Raw genomic sequence first — 11,506 nt, 5'->3', positions numbered from 1 at the left:
TAGATAAATTACACACGAGATAATATTCTATAAGTACCAAGTTAACATATGATGAGCTTCATCTTTATAATCTCTTTAACTTCCACTCCTTCAGTAACTGCTTACCCTTTGTTTTTAAGTGTAGGTAAATATGATAAAAAAAAACTAATAACTTGAAAGCATATTTCAGGACGAATCTAACAGAACCCCTCATATCGTGTAGATATTTGTAATATGCAGAATTTTGACCACAATATGTAACATGTAACTGGTTCAATGGAATGGTTTTGATTGAAGGTGGTTCAACCCAAAAAGATCGCACCCAACTATCCATTAACCCAGACGGATTAAAGTGATCCTCGATCAGTTGGCCGCGACTTAAATCATAAACAGACATGTCTATCTCTCCTTCTCCGAAGATTGTGCTGACAAAGTAGATGCAATTAGGCTTACAGCAATAAGATGCCTCTCTAGAAAAGGAAGAGTAAAAACTTAGGAAAAGAGCCCTATTTCCCAAACTCTTAACTTCTTTAGCCTGCCAATTATCAGCATCCAACTCAAACACTCTAAAGGATGATGAATATTCAGATCTTTTAGTTTCAGGGTTAAGGAATTTGTTGAAGTACTGAACGACTTGCAGTAGCACCCCAGCCGATTCCACCAAGTACAACTGACCATTATCTGATAGTCCCCATTCCAAGGTGGATTCGAGACTCACTGTACGCATCCCAGTTCCGAACTCATTAGCAACCACGATTTTGTCAAGCCAAACCATGATATAGAATTGACCCTTATAAAAAGAGATATCATGAACATATCTAACATAAGGAGGATTGATGAACACAACCCACTCTTTGTTCTTACTATTCCAAAAACATAAATCTTGAATACTGCTGCAAACTTTATGTAAAGCAACGGCAAGAGTGTAGTATGTTGAAGTAACTGGGCACCCTGAGAGAGAAAATTTAGCTTCGTCATAGTAACATCTATCTACGCATTGAATGCTAGGACAAATTTCCCGCATTGATATTTTTGTTGGAAGGTCAGGAATTCTAATAACCTCGCCACTAAAGGGGTGCAAAAGGGATACAACTTTTCGTCCTGCGGAATCATCGACCTCAACTAGCCATCCACGGGAAGAACCCCAGTGCTGGCGTTTGTAGTCCGTCTCAACCGGAAAACTCAGCAAGTCTACGTTCCTTGTTGATCTGCGGTCATAAATCCAACCAACGCGGAGGTTTGTATATTGCCAATGAATCATGCTGTCAAACTTCATCGGGAAATCCAGGGGCATCATCAGCCATGGTGCATTACATGATGCTGTATATCTTGCGCTAAGTTTCATTGCGCGCATCCACAAGCTACATACTTGACCAAAATTCTTAAGATCCTCGTCAAACTCTAAGTGATCTGCTATCTTTATTGTTAATTCTAAAGGAAGCTCGGTGTAACTCTTTACCATCTTTTTTTTTTTTTTTTTTTTTTTTGAGAGGAATTGAGTTATTATTATTATTGAACTGCAGAAACATGTGTATATATAAGAGAAAGAGAATAAGAGAATGCAACAGTTGTAAGGAATTCTATGTTGCGTAGGAGTAGGAAACGTTCTAGTTATGGAGTCAGTGTTTTTGTTGGATTAGGAGTCGGTGTGTATTTGGGAAAGTTTACTTCCTAATTTGGCGACAAGCTTTAGGTAAAGGAGAAATATAATAAACAAACTATACTAGGATCCAGCCCCGTTCCTGATATATATTATGGGCCCTAGGCATAATATTAGAAAAAAGGCCCCTCACAATCTCACATAACTAATCTTTTCTTTGAATATTGTTAAACAAAAATTCGACAAAAAAAAAAGAAAAAAGTTAATTTATTTTAATTATACCTAATAATACGGTTCAAAAAAATTATATACTTAATAATACACTACATAATCCCCACTTCATAAATAAATCAAAAAAGGTGATTTGTTCAAGCATTTTGTGGCACAAGTGTTTATATAATTAACTCAAGGTTGATTTTCTAGCATATCCTTCCCAATTGACAATTTTGCTAAACAATTCAACATCTCTTGCCAAACATACATTATTCATTTAAAGTATCCCGTTCAAAAAAAAAAAGAAAAACGTATAAAGTATACTAATAATGATTATACTAGCTATGACTAATATATTGACTAGAGTTTATCCATCAAAAAAGAAAAATAACTAGAGTTTAGGATAATAAAATCATATTATAACTACTCCGTATATTATAATTATAGTACTCTGTTGAGACTCCATACAATATAATTAGAGTAATTCAAATCCCTTAAATCATGGCACAATATTTATATTTACAAGTGAATCTATGTACAAGAGTTATATTGTGTTACCTTTATGCAATCAACCAAGGAGAGTTGGAAGTCAAGGATGAACAAAGAGAAAACCGCCAATGTGAAATTGATCGAAATTAAAACAACCAATAACATATATATATAAGATGGGAGTTGAACAATTGTTAATAGATTTATTATTATTATTATCATTATTATTATTATTATTATTATCATTATTATTTATCTTAACCATTGCCAGAGAACTTGAATATGGGTAAAATCTGATTAATATTATGCAAATGAATATTGTCCCAGTTGATAAAGGAGTAAATTGAAATCCATTCAAAAAAAAAAAATTAAAAAAAAAGTGGTAAATTGGAAGCTAAGCTACTTCGTATTATTCACGAAATTAAAAAAGGAAACGAAGAGGTGCATTGCGATTCTAATCAAATTAACTGATAGCTATTCAATTCAATTAATGAAAAAAGTAAATAGAACTAATTATACAATCTCATTTCCCATGTAAGTAGCATTTGACTTTTAAAATTTATACCCTTTTTTTTACAATAATAATTTTGGGCCCCTTTACCCGTAGGCCCTAGGCGTTTACACTACAAATTTTTACCTAGACTCTACGGCAGGGAAAACTGCCTGCACCCCCCACCCCTCCGCGCGTGCCCCGCCCCCGCCCCTTTTCATTTATGAACTTTCTGTAAATTTTTATAATATGTTCATTTCTATATTGGTGAATGTTCATTTATAAATCATTAGATGTTCATTTTTATAATAAGGAGTTTTGTTCAAACTAATACGAAGTACATTTTATGAATTGCATTTTAAGAATTTTTTTATCAATAAAAATGAGAGCAAATTTATTTATTTATATGGATTGTTGCGTTCAAATCATTTTTATTATTAGAAGTATTGCATCATCCAATGTACATTTTTGTTTATTCGTGTTTCAACATATGTTCATTTTTGTATCATTAAATGTTCATTTCAAGAGATATGTGTAAGTTTTATAGTAAGATGTATAAAAATACATACGTCTTAAAATTATATTTATATAAATAAAGAGTTGTTAAAAATAATTTCCAATATAAAATAAATTCAATTTAATTACAATAATAATGCATTTCCATATAGCTATACTATTACATGTAATTGTTTCATAAACACGAAAGCGAACATTTCCATCATCCAATGTTCATTTATGTTTAATGTTTGTTTTCACTAGTTAACTATAGGTTTATTGTAATTGTATTTGAATATAAATGTTGTTCACGTGAATTTCAATGATTTTTATTCTTTTAAAGACGCTCATACATATTTTAACTAGTGAACATATTTTAAAATTTGTTATTTTGTCTATTTATAATAATGTGTGTGTGTGTGTGTGTGTGTGTTTATGGGATTATAAGTTGTACATGTGACTTTTATTGATTATCAATGTTTTGTAGTTTCATAAATAATGTTCAGTTATGTAACTATAGATGATCATATATATTTTTACATATGGTAATTTAACTGTAATTAATCAAATGCATTATTGTGAATGACCATTATTGCCATTATATGTGTTCATTTGTTACATGTTTAATTATTTATTAACATGTGAATGATTGTATACTAATATACAAATGAACATCTATCAAAATGGAAAAGAAAATTTATTAAATAAAAAACCCACTACGAACTAGTTTAATTAATGCTTACATTTCTCAAGATTTTTTTATGTTCTTCTCTAAAACTATTTCCTTCGTACTGCAATAAAAATGAACATTCATCAAATACCTTTGATGTTCTAATAATCGTATGTTAATATGTGAAATTTTGAATGACCATGTATTATTATGTGATTAAACATTTACCAAAATAAAAACGAACATTCATCAAAATAATTCTCCACTTCAAACTATGAAAAATGAACATTATTACACGAATGACTATAAATAATTAAATACATATGAATTGAATGAGCATTTGTATTAATTAAATGAGAAAAAAAAAAAAAAAACATGTGAATGATAGTATACTAATGTATAAATGAGTATTTATCAAAATAGAAATGAACATTCATCAAAAGAAAAATTTCACTACGAAGTAATTTTATTAATACTTACATTCTTCCAGAATCTTTGTTTTCCTTTTCTGGAACTGTTTTCTTTGTTGTACAAAAAAAAATGAAGAATGTAATGATTTGATTTACTAGTTTTTGAACAAAAATTACTAAAATTATAGTAAATACTTACATGATGCATTTTCCGCAGTTGATGTTTCAATAATTATTTTGAAATACAATCACAACAAAAATTTTTTTAGTAAAACCTAGGTTTCATACTCTTTTTTGAACCAAATATGAACAAAACCACTTATTCTTTCGAATTTCAATCTTGTTTTGTTGAATTTTGTAGTGATTGAACAATTTTTATTGATAATTTGTCTCAAATTCAAAGAAATCTTGGGTTTGAAAAAGTATATCAATGGGTTTAGAGAGAGAAAATGGGTGTAGAGAGAGAAAATGAAATGAAATGATGATTTGAATTTTTTTTTTTTTTTTTTTAATTTATAGGTGGGTAAAAAGTGTGTACAGAAAATGAGGTTGTTGGGTTTGATTATGTATTGTTTAGGGATGGGGGTGTAGGGATAGATAGCTACACTAGAGTCTAGGAGTATATAATTACGTTTACACTCCTGCCCTACCCTCAGGGCCGGGCCAGCTAGGATCTAAAATACGTAGTACTAGGTTAGATCTCGTGCCATGCACGATTTTTCACTCTTTGTTACGGAGTATTAATCTAATATATATATATATATATATATATATATATATATATATATATATATATATATATATATATATATATATATATATATAAAGGGGAGTTTTTTCCCGAGATTTTAGAGAGCCACGTAGGATTCAATTTTCTCAGCGCGCCATGTAGGATTATAAATCTTAGAAGTAACCAATTAAATAAGAGATTATTAATTTTATTTAGAATTAAATAATTAAAATGCCATGTAAGCAAAATTGGCGAATGAGATTTATAAGTTTAAATTAATTAAATATGAAGTATTATCTTTTAATATTAGGAATATTATATAAATTTACAACAAATTTTAGCTCATTAAAAAAAAACAAACAAACAAACCGTGCGTCGCACGGGCTTCATCTAATTAAAACTATATTTAAATATAAAAATAATTTGGTCCATAGTCTATTTTTTATTTTATCCCAAATCTAGCAACTTAAAATACTACTATTTTTTTATGACTACATATTATATTTTTAATTCAAACTTTCTTTTTTTATATTTTCTATTTCACATTTCAAAAAAAATTTCATTCGCTAATTATGTTAAGTTGAAAGATTATATTCATGATTTTTTTTTTACTATAAATGATAATTATACATTAAAAAGCAATTACTTATATAGAAGTAGAAAGATAGGATTAGATGTCTAAGTTGGTAAATATATTATTTTACGATTGTTTTCCCAAATTTTTTAAGAAAATATTTTGCGTAATATTCTCTATCTTTTTTTCAATTTTTTTTAAAAAAATATACTAAGGACACACCAGAAGATGACACGTGTCATTGCTAGTGTGTCTTTTAGTATATATTATTGATTATTGATTGATTGATTGATAAGCTAAATATATAGCTAATAATTTTTTTTTAAAAAAAAAAAATCAAAGAAAATTAAAAAGAATAAAAAAACAAAATTAAAAAATCAATAAAGTGAACCAAACCGGTTCAAAGAAAATTAATAAATAGCTAGATAATTAATTCCTTCCAAGTTAATAAATTAGCTAGTTTGAGAATCAAAATTTACAATTAGCCATTTTGGTACATACTTTTGTAAGATTCGGTGTCTTTAGGGAATTGTTGGTTGCATTGGGTGTTGTGAGGTTGGGATGAGAGGAAAGGAGGAGGAGTATGTGTAAGGTTGAGAGGAGTAGTGGTAGTGAGGAGAAGAAGGTGGTGGAGGATTGGGATTGGTATGTGGGTTAAAATTGTAGTTAGTGATGAGAAGAAGGAGAAAATATATAGAAATTTAGAAGATATCTTAATTTCTCCTTTGATTAATAAGTAGTATTCACATGTAAGTAAGTTTCGGCTTGTTCACATTTACTGAGCTGATCTGAATTGAACTGAGTTGAAATGAATATTTTAGGAGTTGATCGAATTGAGCTGAACTGATTGTAGCTAAACTAATTAAATTGAACTGAAATTAAGCTGAAGTGAACAAGCCCTTAGCTTCATTATTACGAAAGTGTGACGACAAGCTTTTCTTCCCAAATTTTCTCTATGCTTTAGGAAAGTTTATTTTATTTCTTTTTTTAGACAATATTTTCTCTCTGATTATGCAATGTATTTATTTGCTAGAGGGAAGATTATGCAATGCCTTTGTAATTTATTTGCTAGAGGGAAGATTATGCAATGTCGCTGAAAGAGACAAATTGTTTGGCTTTCTCATTCCCAAAACGTGGAATTATACATTTTTTTTTTTTTGAATCTGTGGTAGTATACATGAGTACTAGAGACTAATCAGGTTACAATTAAGGAAACAAACTAGTTATACTAGCTGTAAACTAGGAACTAAGACATACACTATAAACATAAGATATACAATTATACATTATAGACTGAATATATATAAAAGATACAGAGTATTTTATGCCCTATTCTCTTCACCTTAAAAAATAATATTAAGTAAAAATAATTTCAGTTCAGTAAAAATAAGTACAATTTAGTAAAATTATTTTCAGTTCAGTAAATATAATTTAAGTTCAGTAAAAATAAGTTCAGGTTAGTAAAATTCAGTTTTTTTTTAAAGAAGAATTATATAGAAAATCAGTTAAATAATTTCAGTTCAGCAAAAATTATTTCAGTTCAGCAAAAATAATTTAAGTTCAGTAAAAATAGTTTAAGTTTAGTAAATATAATTTTATTTCAGTAAAAATAATTTCATTTTAGCAAAAATAAGGTGAAGAGAACTGGGCCTTAATAGTGGCTACTCCCGTGGATACTATTTTCATTTTCCATGCACAAAATCCTTAGAGCCATTATTCACGAGCATAAATCCCTCGATCAATGAACCCGATCCATCAATTTCCATTCAAATATCATCCGAATCATCTCTAAACACTTCGAAAGCTTCCAAATGACTATGAAATCACCTGAAACATTAAGAAAAACACAAACGAAGCGTAATAAAGCGATACATGATGACTTATGCAAATATGACCCTAAAATCGACCAAAAAGACTAAGAAAAAGGTACAAAAACTAACATAAACGTGCCTAAGAACCCTATATAAATATGATTCATCAAATTCCCCCAAGATAAACTGTTGCTTGTCCCTAAGCAACACTAGACTCAAGACGGAGAAACAAGACAAACAAGACTTCCAGGGAACCAGAATAAGACTGACTCGACTCTCGAGCAAACTATCAAACCAAAGTTAGCGAAACTGAAATCTGGCTCGGATACATATAGAACCACGTAGCACTCATAGTCTTGCAATTAACTCTCCAATCTAGATGCCACAAACAGTCTCTTTCTAAGCTAGTCTCCGCCGATTTCCTGTAGATATGCTGAAGTTGAGCACGAGAGGTGCCCTACCAGCTAGGGTTATAACAAACACTCAACCTATACCATGTCGACTCGGAATGCAACAAATACTCTTTAACTTTGACTCAAGACTCATTTCATTCAATCATAACTTATGTACGAAGATCAAAAGGTCTTTATAAGGGTTGTAATGGGGCTGGGGTGAAAGGTAGGATAAACTTTTGGGAAATGTGAGGGATTAGCTAGCTGGGAGGGTGATAATGATAGTCCACAATAACAACACAATTGAATGCATGTCAAAGATAACCTCGTTTAGCATCTCGCCTCCCCATACACCAAAGTAATTTGATTTCCTCTTCTTCCCTTCTTTCTTCAACTTTTCTTTTATTTAATTTATTATTTTTCTCTATTTTTTTTTTCATACCCCATTTATTCTACTTTTTCTCTTTATTTCTTCTTTTTTTTTTTTTTTTTTTTTTGAAAATAACCTTGAACTTCCATTCAAAATCTCCCTTTTTTGCACCATGAAGCAAATATTTAGCCAAATAAAAATTGCAACTCACAATATGGACCACTCCCCCAAGCTAGGCTTGGGAATAGTAACTGATTAAGGCTCAAGGCTTATAATATGGCTAATTCAATAAAGGGTAAAGCTCAACATGGGTTACAATTAGGGAACAAGTGTACAAAAATCACATTTGGAGGCTCAAATTGAGAAAAAGTAAGACCTTTATCATTCCAATCATGCACTCATCACAACCAAATTACTACGAGTCTCAAGGCAAAATCAAGATCAATGTTGCACCAGGAACTATCACACATACAAAAATATAGACTGTTATAAATAAATGTGACAGTCAATCAATCAGGTTTCAAAAACTCACATGACTTGGGGTCTACAAAATCTCGACCAGCTAGACTCAAAAAGAGCAAAAGATCTTACCACAAACCCATTAATCACAAGCTACATTGCTACGCAGTTATCAACGTATAAAGCACACCGACCGAATTTCAAAATCATAACTATGATGAGAAGAAGCTCAAGAGAGTCTAATCTAATCCGCACACGGTTCGAAGTCAAACATATGTAAGATAGACACAAGAATGCATTATTCAAAAACACAACTAAACTAAGAAAGCAATACATTTTTTTCGTTACATGTAAACTCCCATCCCTAATAGACGGTACAAACCATGAAACACCTACGGAAAGCAGTAAAACTATACTATGAAAGCATTAAAAGATAGATATCCCTCCCCCAAGCTAGAATGAAGCACAGTGTCCTCTCTGTGGCAAAATGAAATACAGGAAAGAGGGATAAGAGAGAAAAGCTCACTCAGCAGGAGCCCGTCGACTGAAGAGGTGTCGACTGTAGTGTCATTAGATGTAGCGGTGTTGCCAGAAGCTACTATCTGCTGACGAAGAGAAACAACCTCCGAATCGAAGGTTTGAAACCGTTGCTCCAAATTGCCTAAATGATCAATGACCTCCTGAGCAAACTTACCAATATTATCCATGAATTGCTTGAACACCTCTATAGTGATGGGATTGCTGCTAGACCCCTCAAAACTGACACTATCACGAAAAGGGTGAGATGGAATAGTCCCACGAGAAGGAGTGTGTGAGATCTTTGAGATGTCATCAACCAAAGGCGAAGGGGCCGAAGAAGAACCTTGCATTGTAGAATGCACACATTTTTGTATGATTGTTTTGATGTCTGGGGTAGGCGGAAACATTCGAGTCGCGAGAGTGGGCAAAATAGTATAAGGAATCGGATTTGAGTCCTTCTCCTCTCCCTTAACCTGCCATACAAACAAACCAACCGTTGGGGACGACAACCATCCATATCGTTCCATGCTCACATGATCAAGGAGTGCATATGTGTTCAACTTCTTAAAACAAGACAAATCAATCTCCAGATGCTTAGCAAAGACGGTTACAAAGCTCCCCATAGTAATAGGCCATTTTGCCTTGCTTCTCTCCACAAGAAATGCAGCAATGAGGAATTTTCCAAAATCCAATTGACCCATCCTAACTCGATCACCATGTAAGAACCACCAAAGCATCTTGAAATCACTTGTAGAAATTTGCCCCATCTCTGTCTTTGGAAAGAACACTTGTAGAAGTAAGCGATGCAGAATACGAGGCACAGGGTTCACAATTGAAAATGACTTAGTAAAACCCACTTTCAAATCATCTCGACCTGTGAGTTCTCTCCAAAACACTTTTTGGTGAAATTATAATCCATTCTTGTCACCCAAAAACGAACCAAATTCCGATGGGCCAATGGTTCCATCACAAGGCCACTCGAAAATTTCATTGACCTCCTTTGGTGCCATTGAATATGGCACTCCATCAAGAGAAAAAGATATGTCACCATTATCCGACACTACCAAAGTAGCAAGAAACTCAATAACCAAATCCGGATAAAAATTAAAAACTTTTGACCAACCACACCTTCGACCTATTTCTTGTAAACAATCGTCAACACCAAGCTTCTTACCATCGTCTTGTGAATAACAAAGTGTTGGTTTGATTTTTCGATCTTGAAGTGAAAAACCAAGGGCTTTTTTACTCAAACTTGAGGAAGGATGAGAAGTGGGTGGAGGGGATTTATGTGGTGGCGTGGTAGATTTTTGTGGTGGCTTAGGATATTTCTTTGAAGGTGGGGCTCTTGCTTTTCGAGGTGGGTTTCTCTTTGTGGGAGTGGATTTTAGTGGTGCAAGTGGAGAAGGGGTGGACTTTGGGTGAGAACTAGTGGTTTTTGTGGTTCTCATGATACAATGCCACAATCAAATAGCAATAAGCACAAAATACTCCAACCAACTGATGAGTGACATTTTTGGCACTCATTCGGTTCCTTTTTGGATGATTTTTTATTTCATTTTATCTCTCTTTTCTTTAGTTTTCCTTAGTTTTATTCTTGTTTTCCTCATTTTATGCTTTTGGTAGTTTATTTCTCTTTTTTATGTCTTTTTCTAGTTTACTTGTTATTTTTCTCTTTTACTTGCTTTTTATCTTTTGCTTGTAGGTGGTAATTGATTGTCCAAGAATTCCCGAGCCTCCTCTCTACGAGTTTTCATTGCTTTTATGCCTAAAGAAGGTGCAAGAAGTTCCAAGTCAAAGGTGGATCCAAGGGGCAAGCTTCAAGGCTTTGTTTATGCCTTATTCATGGCTTTTATTCTTCAAGAAATTCAAGAAAGTTTCTGCCCACTTTGTCCTCCATCATCATCATCCTGGATGCGTGCACCACTTGAGCTAGGACGAAGAGAAGAAGGGGGGGGGGAACCCAGCTATGTGCGGGCGCACAAAGGGAGTGTGCGGCCGCACACCAGGTGCGTGCGGGCGCACATGCCTGGGTGTGTCCCGTGCGCGCCATTCTCTCTCCTCCGAGTGCCCGCACTTACGAGGGTCTATTTTTGGGCGTCATTACCGACCTCCTCCTTGTATATATAGTTATTTCTACCTATTTTTAGAAAAAAAAGGAAAGTTTTAGATTGAATTTGATAGTTAGTTTTTGGGAGAATTTTAGAGAGAGAAACTCAAGAACTAGAGAGAGAAACTCATGATCTTTGGTGTTTGTTCAAGAATTCATCATTGTATTTGATCTTTTGATCAAAGTTTTGTAAGGATC

At 32.7% G+C, this 11,506-nt stretch overlaps 1 protein-coding gene across 1 annotated transcript; it reads right to left on the bottom strand.

The window, feature by feature from the left end:
• Positions 1–64: 64 nt before the first annotated feature.
• LOC145613841 (F-box protein SKIP23-like) lies at positions 65–1,441 on the bottom strand. The gene has a single exon (XM_081668885.1). It carries the CDS (start codon positions 1,439–1,441, stop codon positions 65–67), a length of 1,377 nt encoding a protein of 458 aa, XP_081525011.1.
• Between the last annotated feature and the right edge of the window lie 10,065 nt (positions 1,442–11,506).

This window comes from Chenopodium album, chromosome 25 (assembly GCF_948465745.1).
Source record: "Chenopodium album chromosome 25, dcCheAlbu1.1, whole genome shotgun sequence".
NCBI classification, from domain to species: Eukaryota; Viridiplantae; Streptophyta; class Magnoliopsida; order Caryophyllales; family Amaranthaceae; genus Chenopodium; species Chenopodium album.
Note: the sequence above shows the minus strand (reverse complement) of the source record. Positions and strands in the feature narration are given on the sequence as shown.

Bases quoted from the DNA above. Each gene is read 5' to 3' on its own strand.
- LOC145613841 (XM_081668885.1), bottom strand. From the start codon at position 1,441: ATGGTAAAGAGTTACACCGAGCTTCCTTTAGAATTAACAATAAAGATA.